This window comes from Cyprinodon variegatus, unplaced genomic scaffold, assembly GCF_000732505.1.
Source record: "Cyprinodon variegatus isolate N-32 unplaced genomic scaffold, C_variegatus-1.0 Scaffold569, whole genome shotgun sequence".
Taxonomy (NCBI): domain Eukaryota; kingdom Metazoa; phylum Chordata; class Actinopteri; order Cyprinodontiformes; family Cyprinodontidae; genus Cyprinodon; species Cyprinodon variegatus.
The window spans coordinates 125,013-146,420 of NW_015151022.1; the positions used below are offsets into that span (position 1 = coordinate 125,013).

At 39.4% G+C, this 21,408-nt stretch overlaps 1 protein-coding gene across 1 annotated transcript in view; it reads right to left on the minus strand.

Annotated features, from left to right (window-relative positions):
* LOC107095752 (homeobox protein Meis1) overlaps positions 1-21,408 on the minus strand; it is a 90,662-nt gene that overhangs the window by 64,139 nt on the left and 5,115 nt on the right. The window contains exons 6-7 of the mRNA XM_015392010.1: positions 20,624-20,767; positions 8,915-9,026 (exon numbers count right to left, since the gene is read on the minus strand). Coding sequence (XP_015247496.1) covers positions 8,915-9,026; positions 20,624-20,767 — 256 coding nt within the window. The remainder of the gene's footprint in view (positions 1-8,914; positions 9,027-20,623; positions 20,768-21,408) is intronic.

Below are 21,408 nucleotides of genomic sequence, written 5' to 3' on the forward strand. Positions count from 1 at the left end.
TATATATATATATATTTGTATTTGAAGACATCTTGAGTGTTAAAGCACTTCCTGTGATCAAATATGAAGTAAAACTCAAATGATGTAAATTAAATTTCATCATTATACTTACTAACTTATACATTTAAGTATCCTTTTGCAAATCTGACACACAAGAGACATCTAGAAGGCTACAGAGGGTGTGTGTAAACAGTATCTTTTAGCAACCACCAGTAATTAGATATAGGCATTTGGCATTCGCACCAGTCACAAATTAAAGAAGAGAGCTTCCTGTAAACAGACAGTGAGAATGTGTCTACATCATTAGTGTGCCACAATTATAACATAGGAGCTAAAGATATATTTCCCTCCCACTAGCACTCCCTCAGTGAAGCAAATGAAGTGAAACTGCTTTTTCTTTTTCAGTTTTCTTAAGCCACAAACTTGTCTCAATGCGCATTTATGCCTTCCATAGATAAAGTACATTATTAAACGGCAAGATTTTCAAAATAACCAAAATACTTTTCTTTTGAGACACGTCTTGAAGCAAACACAGAGACTAAGTGAAGGCATATGAGGGGCGAGGGAAAGCATGAAGGAAGACATTTTGTGCAGATGCTTGTCATGAATGAATATGTATTTCATGTAAATTCTGCACACAAGGCATATTGTAATGGTCGGGGCAAGACTTTGCATTTCTTTGGTCATGCAAACATGCCCTCATGTAGCCAACAGACAGACATATACACAAACTGAACAGATGCATGGGAAATCTAAAGTAACAGGGAAGAGAGGCAACAATAATTTCAGTTTCAAAATGCGCTGGTAATTTCACTCGATGTTATCACAATACGTCAAAAGCGACCAAACCATGTGAGAAAGAGAGGAGAAAGTGAAAGCGACAGAAAAAGAGGAGGGAGTATATGAAACCATGTGTATGGCTATATCACATACAGCCATGGTTCTGATTCTGTGCAACAATATCAGTTCGCACACTTGATGTTGGAGTGAACTTAAAAGAGATCCAGCTGCACGTTAGAAAACATGTGGCAATGCTACACTTCAAATGTTCTGCCCAGTGAGCAATTTAACTTCCACCAGATTTGATGCCATTGATCCTAAAAATATCATGATCAAATTCCATACCATCCTAGACTCCATATTTGAGGGTTCTTGGTCCATTTTTGCTTGATTTTAAAGCACAAAAGTAAGATTTTACAACGAAGTTAAAGCAAATATTTCTTCTTCTTCTTCAGATGGATGGATGGATGGATGGATGGATGGATGGATGGATGGATGGATGGATGGATGGATGGATGGATGGATGGATGGATGGATGGATGGAAATTTGGTTAGTTTTCTTACTCAGGACCTATTCATTCATTCAAAGATGGAAAGCACAATCAAATTGTATCTTGTATGAAAACTACAAAAGAAGAAATAATGCACGTTGAGACTTTTACAATGTGGTTTGCATACATCTTTATATCTGGGAAATTTGAAGTTCAAATAGAACCTTATCCTCCTAATAAAATATGCATTTCGATATTTTATTCAAAGAACAAATAATTAAACATTTTTGGTTTGTACTGTTGTTTTAAACTAATCATCTAAATTGTAGTTCCTAAAAACTCATATACCCTGAAGTATTTATCCTCTTACGGTGCAGAAACACATAACTCATATTTCTCACAGTCAAGTACTCTTGTACATCTTAACTGATGGGTTTATGGTTTCTAGATTCTCACACATAAAATATTGACTCAGGCTAATAAAATCAAGTTAGTGGATTTGATTGATCACTTCATGTTAAATTATGTATATGAGAGAAGAGAGGAAATCATGCTGTTTGCTTTTAGTTTAGGCCCTTTTATTCACCCCCTCCAGCAGCTGTGTGACAACAGCCTTAATCCTAAAAGCAAACTGACTCCTCTCTGTGGGAACCTGAAACAATTTCCTCTTTCCAGAGAGGGGCAAACTCGGGGCACTCGAGTTTGCTGACTGGCCATAAAATCTTATCCAGGGACATCATTTTCAGAAAGACAAGTCATTACTTGACAGCGGATGCATCAGCCACTGCAATAGCGAGAGTGAGAAGTTGTAAAGTCCGTCAATCTGAGTGAGAAAGGCAGAAGCAGGTCACTGAGAAGCCTTTTCCCAGGTAGCTGCAGGTAATAATGTTTGAGAAGCAGTAAATCTGGTGAGATGGAATAAACATAGCTACCAGCAACACACAGTTCAGAGATTATTTTATAAGGATCTTTTAGAACCAATTACCCTTTATGGCTGTCATATATTGATTTTTATAAACTGCATGTGAACTAAAAGATAGATACACACGTTTTATGTTGCAGATGTCTGAATAAAGCACACAGAGTGAACTTAATGTATCTAGTGAAGTGACGTGCTTTTTTCTAGAAGTCTATTCAGCTCTGTAAATTCTCAAACAACACTCAGCAGCACTTAACGCTGTGATTAGTAGTAACTTCACCTCCACTCTCCTTTTCCTACCTATTTGCACACACACACACACACATAAAGACACCACTGCTGCCTCAAAGGGCTTCCACTGAATTTACCCCTTTTATCTTGCCTTACTCTTCCATTTTGCATTGTTTCTTTTAGCCCTTTTTATTCTACTTTCCCTCTCCTCCCCTGTACTTGCACCCTGAGGAAATCAAAAGGAGAATCATGTTTGTGTCTGCCAGCTACCTCCACCTCCAGTGATACTGACTGAAGATAGATTCAAGGGAGCTGCATACCTTTTATCCACCCACAGAGCCTCACATTTAAACAGATTACTGGTAAAGCTGGACACCAGTAAGACAATTACCGGACCGAGAGATCTTGCTCGATCACGTCTAGACATTGTCTAGACAATATACACCTCAAGCTGACAAATGGACGTTTGACCATCCTGTTTTTTTTTTTCCTTTTCTCTCTTATTAACGCATTATGGTTTTTTTTAATGGAAACAGACACAGTTATATATAAAGTTGTTATTGTGAGGTGTTTTTGCTTTACAGAACCTGGTTACACCTTTGAATTTTTACAGCATCTAAGAGAAACCAGAAGAGTAGATCAAGTCAGAGAGTAACAGACCATACAAACAATCGCAGCTCCCTCTTTTCCGGTCTACTGGACAATCGGACCAATTAATCGGTGACTTTGAGGGAGCCATGTGAAGCCCAACCATTGGATGAGGACATGCCTGCAGGTGATTGGCTGGCTCCCTTGTCCATATTCACAAAAACCCACCCCAACTCTGGAAACTACCCAATAAGACTGGTGTAAACAGCAGTTAGTCTGTGGCCTGACCTTGTTGGAGGGCACTGAAGTTGGAGCGTGGATGCATGGATGGGTGATTGGATGAGAACATCAGGAATATTACTGCCTGATCGATGGAGACTCACAACTGCTGAAGGTTATATACTATGATTATCAATGTGTATTTGACAAACTTTTAATTTGGGGCAAGCCTACACTGACATTTATAAAGTCCAAAACTTTTTTTTCTTTAACTTGCTAACATTTATCTTAATAGGTACAAAGATTGGACATGTTTTTATGCCTTTTTAACATTGGTCTGTCCTTGTCTTTATGTTGCCTTGAATAAAGAGTTGAAATTTGTATTTTTTATCCAATATGTCCTCACTTAATGTATCATATACAAAGAAATGCAGAATTACCTTGTTTGGTCTATTTCCCAAACCTTTAATAATATCACAGGCAACTGTTAGAAGGAGTTTTCCTTTCTCTCACTTTTAAACAACATTGTTCCTGTTTAGGGCTTGACTAAACCTTTGATAAAAACATCCAAGAACCTCTAATTATTAGTGCTTTGAAAAATAATAATTGAGTGTGTTTTACTGATAGGTGTAAAATGTATTTAATGCATTGAGCACAAAGGTTAGAATCTTGCCCCAATACTAAGACGCCATCATTCTTTGAAAAGCTATTTATTTTATATTATTTAGGTGGGGAAAAAAACTGTTTTCAACAAAAATAAACTTTTTTAAGGTTGAGAAGCAGAAAAAAATAGAAGAAAGAAAGACTTTTAAAAAGCCTAAAGACATACCAATCAAGAACAGTTTACAAAGAAGTAGGTCTAGCTTGTTGAAAGTATAAGGAAATTATATCTGTGCCAAAAAGTTTTGCAAATTACATGTTTTTTAGACACAAATCCATTGAATTGAACATCAGGAGCTGAATATCATAAACTCAGATATCTCAGAATAATAGTTGAACACCAGCAACAAATGCAGACACCAACACGAAGCCTAACAGGGAGCCATTTGTCTTGGCCCGGCACTCTGTGCTTTGCACAGACGGTCTGGGTAATTGGTGATACATATCTAATATCACCAGTCATCGCCTCACTCCCAGGACGATTCAGAGCAGCAAAGAAGCAGACCCTGTAGCTTTCAGAACGAGACAGCAAACAACACGCTCAGCTCACCACCGCCTGGCTGCAGCTGACCAACCCGCTCCTGAGTTTTATTCTGTTTCCCTCAGACGCTAGGCACTCGGAGAAGCCGAGGGGTGTCCTTACAAATTCACACAGGCAAAGAGGAGTCACTTTATATGGCAAGAAAAGAGCAGACTCACTCGTATGCATGAGGGACTCCCCACCATCATGAGCGCATGATCTGTTAGCTTTTCCTTTACCCTCAGAGCATCACTTTTCATACAAGAGCATGATCAAGGCTGCTGTGATTGTTAACAAAGCATGGCTGTTGGTAGGAACTAGTTAAGACATAGCTGGACTAATAGAGTGGGACTAATTAACTGCAGGGTAGCTCTTGGAGTCTTCTTGTCAGCACTCTCTGGATGGTTACAAAGATCTCCAGAAGAAAAGGAGGAGAAATAAAAAAGAAAAACAAGCTTCTTTCTTCTTTGTATGCTCTTAGGGGAAAAAGAAGACACCCAGAACTGATTTTAATGACATATGTGAAACAAATGTGATCCTCCCTCTATTTTCTGTGACTGCCAATGGAATTCAGTGCAAAAAAATACCATGGGCATTGTGGTCAAAGCATAAACACCATAAATGAGGATGCAGCATGTGAGAATTGTCACCACATGTAAAAATAAGAGCCAGGCTTCTCTTTGTCGCCTTTTTGAGACTGTAAAAGCTCTGCAAAACATCTGCAAGTTTACGAGTTATCTTTAACTATCTTATCATAAAAAAAAAAAAAAAAAAACATATTATTTCTATCCACAGTTCTCACGGTTCCTCAAGCTCTTTGATTTTCCAAAAAATAAGAGTACACTTCCGGGTAAAAAAACAGCAACTTTTATACCATTGGGCAATGACCCGTTAAGAAAGGAGACCAGAGCAGAACATGTGTTTTTTTTTTCCTCAGTAATAGCCCCAGAAAAAAAGGAAGAAAAAAAAAAGAAAAGATGAGATCACTCGTTAAAGGGCTGTGTCTTTCCAGCATCTTTTATTTGAAATGCTTCAACTGTTGGAGGAAGGAGGCTGAAGGAGAGCAGATGATAAGCAGAGGAGCACGAGGGAATCAGAAAAGGAGAAAGTGGGAAAGGTCTCAGAGTGATTGAGGGGAGACGTAAGAGGTATTGGTAAAAGATGGAATAAGCGATCAATATTTTCTTAAGCGGTTGATATGGAGGATTTAAAAAGTTAGCGAGACTTGACTTTCCTTTCAAAAAATACCTCAATTAAACTTTACAAGTCTTCAATACTGTTTATGTAATTTGGTTTTAAAAACAAACCACTCTCTATGACTGTTCCAAGAAAAAATGGTTAATGCTCAAGAATTCTCCATTAATACATTTTTAGCTTCTACCAAATTCCTTTCTAATTTTAAAGCCTATCCTCATCACCTTAAAGCCACTTAAGGAGGGATTCTCCACTGTCACTCTCTGTATTACAGGCAATCTGAGCAGAAGACTTGGTTTTATGTGGCACAACGAGAAAAGGTGGTGCCTTAATAGAGTTCCTGTGAAAACTATTTGTGTCACAATGGATAGCCATGAGAGAGAACAGTTTGGGGATTGCCTCTTCTAGTTAATGCATTTGACTTGAGACTTCATAACAGGCTGGATCATCCAACTTAAGAGTTGGACCTGTTCCCCAGAAGAAATTCTTAAAAATTCCCATCAACACATTCCTAACCCTTTTAGAAACTCTCCCCAGAACAGATGAAGCTGTTCCAGCGGGAAAGAGTTGGGTAACTTAATTTCAAAGCTTACGTAAAAAGTTAATGTGTGTGAAGCCAAGTGTCTCATTAAATTTAGCAATTAGATATTGTTGATGAAGTAATGAAGAACGGTAAAAACACATTATTCAAGAAGGATAAGCAAGTTGGAAAGAAATATGAATATCACAAAAGAGACACACTAGAGGTTAATACACAGGGATAAACAGGGACAAAGTAGGCAAAAAAGGAAGGGAATCAAGGAGAACACACTGGGAACAAAGAGAGGGATAGAAGGAAAAAAGAGGGATAGACAAAAGGTGATGTTCGAGACTGAGTGGGAGGCACAGAAGAAAAATGGGGGAGGAGAAAGAGAGAGAGAAAGTAGAGGGATGCATCAGGAAAGAGGAACAAACTGACAGTCAAATGAAAGAGAGACTGGAGTGTAGGTGGGAGACAAGGGAAAACTGCAAGGGGGGGTTAAGAGTGGAGGTTAGACATGAAGATGAAAGAGTGAGAGAGAAGGGAAGAGAGACAACAGGGTGAAGCTGTCGGGTAGAAAGTGAGCAAAGTGCCAAACAGATAAATAACCAGCTTACTGGGATTACCGAGTGAATGACACAGAATTTACCCGAGCCAGTATGACGTGGCAGTGATAGCTTCTAACCCATATAAACCTGAACGGCGTCCAATATGTCCTGCGGCATTTACTGTTGTCACTGCGCTCTGATGCTATGGGAGGCTGTTGTTTATGTGGGCTCCCATGAAACAGCTTTAACACGGAGGAGTCATCTGAAACTACCTGGTTCTAAAAATATATAGATTAAAAGACGCCCTGAATGGTTAAACATGTAAACAGTTGCCATCAGCTTGTTACACAAATGTTACACAATAGATTTCTGTTGTTGCATCGTTTCGTCTTGTTAAAAAGAGTTGACTAAAGCTAAGCCATCTGCCATGTTTCAAGAAAATCCTTTCCAGAGTTTAGTTTTAAATTTGTCTTCTAGTTAAGTTTAGTCACACCTGAGCAGAAAATCCTGTAACCAAATCATTAATATTGCAATATTTCATGAAAGGTGACATGTAGAGATGAATTTCCAGATTATTTAAAACTAATTCCATTCTCTTAAATTCTCGAAGCTTCAAGCTTATCTTGTGCGATTTAACCTTGAGATACTTTTATATCCATGTGTGGTGCTCTTATTTTGAAGTAAGAAAGGAAATGGTTTCTATTGGTTGTCTATTTGGTACAAATAGAGTCAACACACAAAACAGCTTCTGCTGGGGTCTGCCAACAAAACCAATAAACTGCTGTTAGAAAGGGTCCTGAAGAACCTCTACTTGTTACAAGAGTTGGTTGATTTGTGATAATAAACCAACAGGATAACTGTTAGCGGCTAATTGGTATTAAAGAAAACTGCTACTTTAATTCTATTAATGAGTCTGAATCTTCTGTTCAGAATCTAGAGAATCTAAAGCCTCTTTTCTAAAAGACAATGGTCATATATTCATTGACTAACAGAAATAAGATTTCCATTGGTTGCACCTGATCCAATTCTTCCAGCTTGCCACTAACAATAGTAATGTTGACATCTTCCTCCATGTTAGTATTAGTGCTCCCTAAAGGGCAGTTTTTTGGCATCAGGATTAAATTGGATGAGAAAAAATAAGGCAAGAATGTAAATATATGGGCAAGCTAAAGCTGGACTGAATTATTCTACATGCATATTTTAAAACAGGGTTATTGATTAGTAAAACCTTTTGTTATTTTGAACATCAATATGTCAGATATCTTTTCTTAGAGGTAGAACTCTTGGGTTAAACTTAATTAGAAAAATGTAGCAAATTCATCAATATGTATAAGGGCAGGAGTGGCATTTATATGCCCTTTAATAAATCAAAGAATTTAAAATTCTCAGACTCACCAACAAACTTTCAGTGCTCACTATCCCACATTTTACCCTCTAATGAACTCCAATGGCAAACAAAAACATACAAGAGCTCAAACAGAGTTGGGAAAACAGAGATCGGAGGTGACAGAGAGATGATGAGATAGAGTCATTGCAATGGGGGAGAATATAAGGAGCCAGTCTATAATTGGAAAGATGTGAAAAATGAAGTGTCAGTTTTGGTCAATAAGGGGCAAAGGTCACGGAAGCAGTAGCCCAAACTCGGCACAGAGCACGCTCATTAGAGCGGCCAATCAGCTCTTGGCTGGCTGCTCCAGACTATTACGCATCAAAGGTAGAGGAGTGGACACACACTTGTACAATGTCTCTTTGTCTCAGCCTGAGTTTGCTGTAATTTCAGAGCTCTTTCATCAGCGTGTTCCATGTGATCTATTTTTCATTTCTGTCTAAACTAATGTCTAAGTCCTCAGTGCTGACCAGTACTGGCAAAAAAAGAGCTTCAGTAGGAGACACAGTGTATCTGTGTTGACTTCATAAGTGGAGGCTTTTTGGGGCTGAAACACATCGCAATGTCCTCTGCTCATAACCAAGCTATGCCTCCTGGCACAGGCAACCCTGCACACTACTTGCCCTGACATCAATTTCAATAATATATTAAGTTGCATTTCTGTTTGCAGTTTGTTTGCTGCATTAATCCCAATCTAAACAACTTAAGTCTTTAAGCACATTTGTAATGGTGATCTAAACTGTTGCAGTACCAAGCACATGAAGAACTGTTCTTTATGTCATATAGAAAAATAAACACACTGAGAATCTTATTATCCTAGCGCTCTAATTATACTCCTCCAGCACATTAAGCCTTACCCTGTTCGCTGCTGTTGTCCCCGCTGTGTGACGTGTGTCCACCGCTAGACGGTCCCGGCGTACCTCCAGAGCGTGTGGACGCTGTGTCGTCGTGGTCTCTGTTCCAGGATGTCTGTAGAGGGGAGACACAGCAAAGAAGAGATAAGCTATAAACTCTTTTATTTGTTATTAATTAGGAATAAATCAGTTCATGTTTATGAATAGGGTTGAACAGGGTTGAACTGTAAAGTGCCTTGAGATGACTTGTGTTGTGAATTGGCGCTATATAAATAAACTGGCCCTATATATATAAACTGAATTGAATAAAAAAATAATCAAATACACTTTTCCTAAAGAAAATTACACATTCATAAAAACGTGATGTCTTTTGGCAAGACGCTGTTTCTCTAAATCTATTTACTTATTTATTTTTTGTTGTATATATTTTATACATACGAAAAAAAGTTTTTTTTCATATCCTACATGCTGACCACAGATCTGAGATGAACAAAGACAAAAAATTACTCATGCCATTCCCTCTGACTGATCTGAGCATTTCTAGAACAACGGCATAAAAGCTGAATCGAAACGAAATGAAGTCATGATTATGTCTCAAGTAGCCCATCATACAATACGGGAGGCCCCGCAACAGTTTTCTTTATGAAATGCAGATTAGAAGACGTTTCTAAAAAAGACCAATCCAGCTGAAAAGAGAGGAAACATGTTGCTTCGGTTCCCAGCTTTCTGAAGCATGCAATCCGCAGCCGCCTCCATTTGGCCTAAACCACTAGCAGATGAAAATACAAAACAGCTACAACCTAAGATAGGCTACGGAAATCACCAGGGAGTGAAGTCATCCGAGCAGAGTAAGAGGTAAATAAGTCATGTATTGCCCCATTAGTATAAATCCAGCCCTACACCAGTCCTACTCATATGAAGCTAGATTTCAATTTGGGCACAGCGAAAAACAAAATTGAATAAGCAAATTCTTTTCAACAATCTTTCCTTAAACAAAATGAAATTCAATACCAACCCTGCTGAGGTTGACTAAAAACAAATGGAAATGTGAACCTATTGCCAAGTTTGAGAATAAAAAAACAAAAAAATCTACTTTGCTGATACAAAACTGAATCTCTGCCCATGTATCTACTGACTAGATGAGAGACTCCGGAGTTTATATATAGCAAGTTGAATATGTCTACGGCCGGATGAGTGTCAGCTGCACACTGGACGGTGGTTAGCAAATGACCCAGCGAGGACTGAAGACATAATGACCACACGCCACAAATAGTGTAAACAGATAGGGAAGCAGGCAACAAATACAATCAAACAGTTAGTAAGACATCTCAGCCTTCATCACTTACAGCCAGACATGTGTTGCTACATATAGTCACTAAAGGATTCAACCCCCTGAACCTTTTCACATTTTCACTACAATAAACAGGGGAGTTTCCAGGGATTTAATGTGACTGAATTATGGATAAGTAAGACTTATCCATAATGCAGTGATTGTGGATAACTCAAATATTTCTGTCTTATTTCTTTCTTTACTATTAAACCTGACGTCCTCTGTGACCCACTTACAGTTAATCAGGTGCGGCCATTAAAGGAAATAGGTTTAAGATATGTCTGTTTTCTGGCCACTAAGCAGAAGGGAGAGGATGCTACAGGACAGCTTCAAATCATCTGCTCAACCAAATTTGGTCTAAATGGCAAAGTAACAAAACGAAAAGCTGATAAAAGAAATCGATCAAAAAATTTATTGTAAAATTTGTAAAAAAAAAAAAAAAGCCATGTAGGAGCGTTGGAAACATGTGGAAACAGATGATCTGGTTAGATGAGACCAAAATTAAACATTTTTGGCTTTTGGTAAATCTGTTCATAACATCCCCACTGTGAAACATGGTGGTGGCAGTATCTTACTGTGGGGATGGTTTGCCTCTGCAAGGGCAGGGAAGCTGGACTGTTATTCTGATGACGGATGCAGTTCTTGGTCGATTGTGAGGTATGTTTTGTTTTATTTGGGATTTTATTCTTCACTTACATGTGTACTGCATATCGCTATCCCTTATCCAAACGTTATCCTACATCCTTTCAACTATGTATAATTTTACTGATTTTTTATTAAATGTTTAACATAAACAACCAACAACCTAAGAAGCCATCATCTCAAAGACTCCTAAACACTTGTATGTATGGGAGGAAGTTCCACATGCAGTAGGAAAGGAGCACAAAAGCCAGAGCTTCATTGAAATAGTATAAATTATACATTTTGTACTAGCAAGGAAACATTTATGTTAGAATCTATATAGAAAAATGTGCCAAGTATCAATAACTGATGTCCACAAATGCTGTCCATCCAAGCTGACTTAATATTGCCAAGAACATTAAGTGTTTCCAGTTGTTCAAAGAGGTTTTATAAAGTATTAATTCAGAGGCGCTGTTTAAAATGCATGTCAAACAGCTTTAGAGGTTTTATTTGTAAAGAAAATAAATTGCCGTAACCATTTATGTTAGTCTGTGACATGCAACTCCCCTAAAATACATCAATCCCGCCCGTTTTATGTTGGCAAAAAGTGAAAAACAAATCAAAGGAGATGAATACTTTAGCAAAATATATAAATGAATGTATGCAAAAACAATAAGAAAAACAAAGGCCCACTGAATACAGAGCAGCGACATGTGACTGAAACTAAACCAGATGTCTCCTAGCGCTCTGTGAAGCAACATTAGCGCTAAAGGCAGGGTGAGAAAGGAGACGTCACAGGAGAAGGGAAATGGAATTAAATGTCTCAGATACAACTTGATATCACAAACAAACAGAACACATGCGACACAAACACTTATCATGCCCCTCCAACACCTGTGCAGGCCTATCTTCGCTCTGTGAAATCAAATGAGGCAGATATCAAGGGGGCAAAGCGGAGTGCACGCATTGCTTTTAGGTCTTTTTGTGAAGAAATGAGTGACAGAAACCCACAAGGAGGAAGAAAGGAAGGAGAGGAGAGGAACGCTGTGGGAAGGGAACAACTGGTTTCAATTGGGATGCTACGATTGGCACTGCTGCTGTTGCGTGAAGGGTTTGGAGTTGATTTTTTTTTGCTTTAGAAAATAAAAGTAGACATTATTCCATGACACTGTATTTGTTTAAAACAGAATATAGACTAAGTGGAATAATATAGAGAAGATACAAGTCAGCAAATTCAACACATTTGGGGCGGATTAGAGCTCCTTTGATGTTCCCAGGCTATGAAATTATAATCCAGTGATTACATGGACGATATAATCGTTTTCCAAATTAGACTCTGAGGCTTTTCAATAAAGAATAAAGTCACTGCATGAAGGCTTGACTAGGATGTAGGGACAGGGTGGGTAAACACAGATTTTTACATGGATAAAAAGCAGGATGATTGTTTCTCTTTTTCCTTTCTCTTTAGTAGCTCTTTTTTTTCTGACCATGGAACAAGAAAAAAATGAAACACCCATGCATGACCGAGTGACTCCAGAGAACATCAGAAGTGAGGTAATCCAGACCACATGTTCAAAACACAAACAGTTAACGACAGGTTTAGCCAACTCCTTCCAAATCTTTGGCGTTAAAAAAAAAAGCCGAACTTGTTTATGCAGAGCTGAGGAGGAATTGCACAGCCAACCCCCCAGGGATCCCAAGCGGTGAGGAGTGAAAAACCCAAGAGCTTCAGCTCGCAAAAAGGATGTGATTTTCTTTTATTCTTGTCCTTTTTGTTGTAATTCTCTAACAACTTCCATTTGAAAATATAATTAGAAAGTAGAAAAAAAAAAGAGGGGGGGGGGGAGAAATGGCAAAACTACTGCATTAGCTGTAATTGAACAAAAGAGTGCTTTGCCTGCTGGGAGGTGGCCACTGCGGCCCCATGGGAAACGGGGCGGGGCTGAGACGGGGCCCCGGTGGCATCTCTGCGGGGATAAGGGGGTGAAGGGGGGGAGGGAGTTTATTTATAATCACAGGCCGCCCTTTGGATGGAACGGGGCCCAGCTCTGATCTAACACGCAATTAATACACACACGGCTGAGATAACACAACCGGCGCACACAGGGCTGCGCAGCATGTGTGTGTTCTCAAACACACTCCTCTTGGTCACTTAGCTTGCACAAACACACCCACATATACAAATACTTTTTATCCACTTTCCACAAATACATGGACACCTGCCATATTAACAGAAAGCACTCACCTTGAACAGAAAACAGACACGCAACCTGTGCTAACAACACTTTAAAAACACAAAAAAAGGAGGGACACCTTTAGTGTATTTAAATTTAGAGGTTGAACAGATGAATAAACAGAAACAGAGAGAAGGAGGAGTGTCCCTCAGCACCCAAAGCTTCACACTTGATTCATTCTGTTCGCTTAATGAGCCACCCTGGTCTCTCACTCAACACCTCCCTCTCCTTCAAATTTCTCTCCTGCTGGATGTCTTCTGTGCGGGATAAAGATTAATTCAATGCCTAATTGTTCAGTAAATTCAATTTTCCACATTCTATTCTGCCTAGATTTAGCTAAACTTCTTAAATCTTCCGCGCCAAGCCGAAAGAGCCCTGTTTTTTTTGAGCCACACATACCTTTTTCCCTTCTTTCTTTTCCTCTTTCTCCCCCTACATCCCCTTAATTCGCCGTGAAAAGATTTTCCTTGCAGGAAATTCTGATTCTATGATCGGTGAGGCATTCCAATCCGATGCATTCTCATTGTGCCTCGTCTAAGATGCAAGAGGGGGCTTCTCTTTCTCGCCGTGCCAGGCCCCCATATCATACAAGCGCTCATGCAAGAAATGCTGCCTTGCCAAATCATTTGCAGTAATAAAGAAAATGGCTGGGGATGCTATGTTTTACCACCCAGCTCTTCCCCCTTTTCTCACTCCCGAAATATATTTCATGATGATTTGGGTATTCACAGATGAAGACCATTTGGTTGGCACCTCTGTTAAGGATTCTTTTTTTTTTTTTTTTTCAGTACCATAATCTCATTTTGAATTTTTTTTGGTGAAAAATCCAACATTCACTGTGCGTACATTCACTCAGTGGTTAAAAAATATACATACTCATGTTAAGACTTGTTTTTTACAGCCTGGCATGTCACACACTATAACTTGCTTTCTTTGGCTTGTGGGGAAGAAAAAACTGCATCATAGATCCCCCACTATAAGTAAGGGTGGGCGTGGGGTGCTTTTTAAACAGTGTATTCTTTAGTGTTCTTAATACCAAGCCTGGGATTTTATTACCAAAATGCCCAAACCTCTACCACTGCCACACATTTAGATACGTATCCCCATTGCATTTCAGTGGCATAAAAAGACAGGATGCCAATGGTAGAATAAGGCTCTAGTATTGTCTTACCTTGCATTTGACACTTTAGGATGCACAATTTATTCCCCAGAGAGGCATGGCTGCCAAAGCATTGACAAGATTCACCTCCACATGCTGAAAGTTTGAACTGGGAGATCTAAACTGAAGCCTATCTATACTTTCTGATTAATGTACCTAATGCGTACCATACCACTGTGGAGCAGTTATCCATCTTATCAATTTAATTCACAGATTGTGACGTTTTTTCAAATGTGCAACAAAAAAACCACTGAAAGTAACATAGTCCAACCTGATTCAACAGAACCCTTTAAATCCCCTTGATCCCAATGCTCATGCACTAATCAGAATGGGAGAGCATCAGAATAATAAATATCTGGGATTTCACTTTTTCCGTCATTTCACCATGTTTAGATCCACATAAAAGGTGTGTTTAACTATGTCGGTTCACTTGACAAGATGGGAAACTTTTCTTTACACTGACAAAAGCACAAGAGTTTGGCAAACTTGACGTTTACATTTGAGATGGTAGGATGGAGAAAAACATTTATTATTTTGGCATTTATCCTAAACCCCCGGCTGGCATGTAAAACTTTTGATTTGAGACCTGGAGATCCCAGATTTCCTCTTTTTGCTGGCATTCATAATAGTAATCAATATTTACCTCTCTGTTATCCTCCTGTCACTGGGTCCCCTTCTAATCTAGGGGCAAATGGCTAAAAGGAATGACTATCTGTATCACAAAATATTCAAAACCAAGGAAAACAGGAAAGCACAGATTCAAATTATAAAAGTAGAGGCATTTATTTTGAAAGGGTTTGCCACGGTTTGTTAAAAGGGATTATTTTTTAAAGCATTGAACAAATATTTAGGGTTAAAGGTTAGATTTTTTTTATGTATTCAGGAGAAATTTGACGTTCATGATGTGTAAGAATACTCATTAACTCAATGCATATGTTTCACATTGAAGACATAAATGGACGTATGTAAATCCACTATGGTTGCACACCTGAGTCTGAAGACAGTCTAGCTTTTCAGTGGCTCAGAATTCCTGATGCATCTTTCCTCTGTGGTTGTTTTCTTTAACACAATTTTTGACCTTTTGCAACAGTGCTGCTTACTTGAGCTGAAATCCGGGAGAATGCCATGTGTATGCGGCAGCAAAGGCAAGATGGCCTGCAATAACTCCAGACACATTCTCCCACTCAGGCAAGCGCTGGTGGGAAAGCTGTGAGTGAAAGGGGCAGAAAGGCCAGCCATTGTAAACTCTTGTTTGCTTTGCTTTCCACAGTGAAGAGATAAAGCAGGATCTGCCTCTCTGATAACCGGCCAAGCAAGTGCTCACCCAACTACCTCTGCTTTCTCAGCTCTCTCCACCCCTCTCCCTCCCCTTGCTGCAATATTAGTGCTTCCAAAATGAAAAGAGACGCTGATAATGGTATGCGTGGTGAAAAAGAAAAAAAAAAGTGGGGGGAGAGTAAAAAGGACCCCCTCCCTCCCATTTTGTTCTGCACTCCCTAACTCCTAACAATAGACAAAGAAAGGAGAAATAACCTTATAATTGCTGAAGGGGGAGAGGAAGAAAACTGGATTTTGTCTCTTGAGTGCGTAAAGTATGCTACGCTGAATAGCCGTCAGGTACACTTCAAAACTGGTAGGTTAACTTCGCAGAGACAAGCAAAGATAATTACATGTTTGAGATAATTACCGGAGCTTTCAAAGTCTGCTTAGATGGCACTCGTAGAAACTGACAAACTGATTTTATTTCTCAGCTTCCTCTACGACTCTCGCTATACGCTCCTTGTTTATCCCGTGAGAGCCGAAATCCAAACAAAAACATTAACTTTGGTGCCCTCCCTAACCACTAGACAAAGCACATCCCTGCTTTGCTTTGTTTGTTTTTTTATGTAGCTGTGGGTGAAAAAAAAAAAAAAAAGGGTGGACGTGATTTCTTAATGACACATTTCGCAGCGGGTTCTTCTTCAAGTCAAGCTGCGGGTTAACTTGCTGGGATTTTCTCGGCCGATTCCTTAGAGACAAGCTGTTTGTGACGGCGGCCATTGTTGGAGGCTTGCAGGGGGTTAAGGGGGAGAGGAACTTTCCATTAGCTAAGTACACATGTGTTAAGCCAGGTTATTGTTTACTTAGCCTAAGAAACCACAGAAGGCCTCGGGGACGGACATTGACGCTCATCTTAAGCATCAGGAGTCACAAGCCAGGAACTTATTTGCAGCTGGGATCCTGTGGTTCAACCAAGCTCTACTTTCCAGCAATACTTCAACATTCAAAAAACAAACAATAAATCAACAGCAAAACAACAATAAAAGTATGGTGGCATTTAAGATGCACTCTAGATTCTTTGATGTTATTCCAGCATCGGGTTGCATAATCATAATCACCCCTACTTGTTATTCCAGCACAATAATGAAGAGGCTAAGGAACACACAAGTCACGTGGTCACCTCTTTGTATCACTTGTTGAATCCTCAACAGCCGCCCCGCATTCACAACTCAAAGAGAAGAAAAAAAGGGGAATTTAGGGGAGTAGAAGGAGGAGGAGGTGAAAGGAAAAAGGGGGTGGGAGGGGGTGACTGTGGGGGTCAAACCTGTCTTCTATTCAACTACAAAAGCTGCTATTACCAACAATCAATACAATGATTTAAAAGTTTATATTAAGAACAGCAGTGCGCCACTGTAGGAGAGCAGCAGAGGTCGGCTGAAACCCGATCCATACCTTGACTAGAGGCAGATAGATTAGCAATAGTGGTGTACTGATTAGGAAAATAGTGCCTGACCCCGGCAGTTATAGTTTCCATCGGCTCAGGAGTTCAGAGGCTTGGAAGGGGGGGAGTTGGGGTTCAGTAGTATTTGACAATCAGAGTTACCTAAACCAACACTGCTGGGTCCCACTGACCTGGAAGCCCTCACTTGTTTGGCAAAACAGTGCCATTTGTTGGGAGAAGATACCATGATAGCACTATCAGGGGTAAAGTGTTACACCATGACCACAACACGCCCCTCAAAAGCAGGGTTTGTTTTGGAAAGGCCAAGTGGGATGTAGTGAAAACCAGCCACAGATCCCTTAACGTATAGATAGATTGTCGCCGTTGCGTGTTCTTTCTACATGATTCCAGCTGCAGTGCCAGGGAACCTTTCTAAAAGGTAAATAACACCGTAGGCTGAAAGAACATATCACATCAGTCGCCGGGCATTCAGAATCGTTTAGGACTCCTGCAATCAGGCAGGTAATCTTTTTTTTTTTTTTTTTAGGAAGTTTCAATTATTTCCAGCCCCACTTCAAGTAGAGGAGCTCTTGAGACTTGGAGTGAGTCCTCAGCACTATTAGCGGTGTTCAGGCTCAACGGGCCTTGGAGTTCATTAACAAATTGCAATACTCCTCACCCCCACCCCTCCTGCACTCTGAGCAATTAAAGACTGCGCAAATGACGTCCTGCAACATTTCCCTGACTCCTCCGACTGAGATGCAAGGCACAATACTGCAGCATATTTAAACAACAAGACTTCACAGATGTGCTGAAAAGAGAACGAATACCATTAAGAAAAGTCTCTGGAAACCAGCAAGGAAGGAGTTAAGAGAGTCCAACTGGTGCTAACCAGTCACTCCACTCACATAGCACCTGAGGGGGGTGCTGCATTTATCAGGCTGGTCTGAACACACACAAGCTGCACCGTGCATGCACAAATACACAATCACTCACACTCGTGCACAAGCTTGCACAGACTAAGACACACAAAAACATTTGAGGGTGAGCCCAAACTAGCTGAGCTGCATTCACAAGCCAGCGCAGAGCCTCTGACTTTTTCACCTCTCAGGTATGCTGCGCTTTCTTCTTAAAAGTGCCGTAAAAATCTCCCTCTTAGACAAGGAAAAAAAAAAAAGAAAAGTAATAAAAACACACGTAAATAAAAAACGCAGTCACTTTTATGACGTGGGGATAATGCAGCTAAGAAAGTCAGCATTGTTAGATTGGTGAGTTTAATCAATTCAAAGCATTTTTTTTTTCCCTCTGATATATTTTTTTTTTTTGTCCTGCTACAGTCGCCTCGCTAGGATAAATTGGTTTGTGAATAAATGAGCCCGGTTTTTCTCTCTTGTTAACATTGTTCTTTTGTGCAAATTCACTTTCCAGTCCACTTCAACTTCATGCCCGAGGGCATATATTAAAAATACATATGGAAAGAGATAATGCTCACACAATGCAAATTGGTGAAGGGTGTCGCTGCCTAACGACCACAGATCAGATGTAGCACAAAAATACAAAAACTCATATATATATATATATATATATATATATATATATATATATATATATATATATATATATATATATATATATATATATATGAAATCACAGATGTACTGTGCAGCCCATGTTTTATTACAATGCATGCATTCAGCTCTAACAGGCATGGACATGCTGTCTGTTTGGATATGCCTATTTAGACACACACACAAAATAAACTCATCCTTCAACATTACACATCTGTCAGAAAGTTATCTTATATCTTGATATGCTCGTAGGTCATTTATATTATTCTGTCAGTGTAAACATAATCCAATGAGGATTTGTCCTGATTTGGCTACACAGGGACCATCATTATGTTAAAATAGGCCACGTCTTCATACAGTCAATTAAAGATCTGCACGAGTGCCCCAAGCACAACATCACTTCCTTCATATACCTCAAATCCCCAGAGTTTTTTTTCTTAATATTTGCACATCTGCATACCATAGTGGTTCAGTCAATCTTCTGACCTATCTATTTGAAATCATGATAATAATATAAAAGATTTTTTTTTTTCAACACTGAATGCCTGAGAGAATAGGTGACAATGCTGCTCAAAGAGACACTTAAATGCACAAGTGGTGTTCTGTGTTATTTAATTATGTCCTTGGATTAAATGAAGTATTATCTTCTGCCGTGATCTCTCTCTCTGCCTCTCATTTCCATAATCAGACATAAGGGCCAGGGATCGGAGGAGTAGAGTATGCGCGGCGGGGCTTGAGGGAGGGGGGGTCTTCTCATTCGGGCCCCCAGTCTTCTTCTCTCTGTCCTGCCATTCAGTCCAGGACATAAAAAGCCAGTGGCTGCCCCTCTCCTGCACTCAGACCAAGCACTCAACCATATGGAAGTCCATGGATTTAAATTATTTAGCCTAATCGCTTCATTACTTTTTATGTAGGACTATCCAGCTAATCCCCTTAATTTAGACACTTGATTCCCACCCCCCAACCCCCTCATTGCCATCTATAGGTTATAGCCTATATTAAGCCCTTTAAAACTCTTGGATAGTTTGACTTGTTTTTGCACAACAGACCAAAGACGCTCCAATCAGGCTTTTCCTAGCTGGTACCAATTTCTGGTTTATTATCCTAACACACATGGAGATATATTTTTTCATTAAAGTTCTAAAAATTATTATATAAACACAGATACTGTTATTGGGAAAATATCACATAGTTTTATTGCATCCTGAGCAGTCAGAGCAGGTCAGCCGATTCTGATGACTGGCTGACTGATTGGTGCATCTCTACTCCAACCTTGTCTAGCTCAAATATACTGCTGCTATTAATAGCCAACATCCAGATTTGCATAATTCTAATCATCACTTACTGTTATCATTATTTAACTGCAGTGTATGGACCATTAGGGTCATGCATGTGCGCATATCTCCTCCCCAGAGTGCCAACAGTCAGTGGAGCACATAATGAAGGCTGTGGTTAGCTCTGATATCTGCACAAAAGAAAACACTTCCTGATCTACCTTTTAATACCTCACTGATTCCGAATTTCTTTCTTTTTTACAAAAAAATAAATAAATAAACCTGCTTATTGGGGAAGAATCTGTGCACAATAAGGAGAAGACGGGGGTCCCGATAAGCAATGTGCACTCATGTCTAAGGAAAAACACTGACAAGACGAGTAATGAACCGTGAACTCTACAGTGGAGAAACTGCAGCCCCACAATGCTGCACTTTCCTCTCAGCTCCACGTCACGCAGGAGTTTTGCTTTGTTTCTAGGGGGTGCTCTCCAAAAAAGAGAGAGGAAAAAAAATGAAGAGAGGCTCTAAATTAAAATCGACATGAAGCAGGTCAAGTTTATGGCGATTCTTCGGCGAGGTAATCTCCTCAGGTCGGTTCCGGGTTCAAGTCTTAATGGACCAATAATAGCAACATTATTCAGATTTTTCTTCTTTCATTCCGATGGATGGAATGTAAAACGGGCTTTAATCATATGCAAATAACGGAGGAGTGGAGCAGTGACCCAGAATAGCTGAATAGCCGGCAGGGAGAAAGCACACGCGCGCAAAGAACGCGCGCGCTCTCACACACATGCACCAAGTTGGAGATGGAGAGATTCTGTTTACCTGATCCAACGCCACCGATCTCGTGATTTCCTCGCTGTCTGATTTAGACCCGCCCTCTCTGTCGTCTATGACCAAGTCGATGGGCATCTTGCCTTTCAAGCAGCTGATGTACCGGTGACAGAAATTATCACACAACTCGTGTACCTGCAGGGAGGGAAGGAAGAGAGGGGATTACACAGCAGTGCCAAGATGGAAAAGATTTTAAAAAACAGCAAACATTTTAGAAGGGAAAACATTTCATAATAATAAGAAAATGAAGCAGAATGGAAACAATTTCAAAAATAAAATTATTCTCAAAGTTTTTTCCAGATGAAATCCTGTTCAGTGTGGATAAATTTAAAAGTATCTGATTTAATTCAATATTAAGTAAGCAGAACAGAAAACATCCTGTGGGCCTACTTTTTTCTTTTTTAAATAAAAGTACTTTTTTATCTGAAGGGAAATATTTTAGAAGTTATGCTAATCAGGATATGTACTTTAACTAGTTTAACAGTGATTCATTCAAAATAAAAATAAAAAATCGACGTAATAATTTTGACTCAATTTTTGTCATATTACAAAATAAAAGTTCAAAAGTTACAAGCATGTGAAGTTTTATTTAGACAAAAAAGTTTGTTAATTTGATATCAAAGTAAACTTTTCAAATTCTTCTATTTTATTTCCCCCAACCAGTCTTAAAGTTTTTAAATATTTGTTTAGATTTCATAGATACGTTTCCACAGGAAGCTGCTGCTTTAATTTCTCTCCACTCAAAATAGAGATATCGTCAAAAATTGACAGTGACA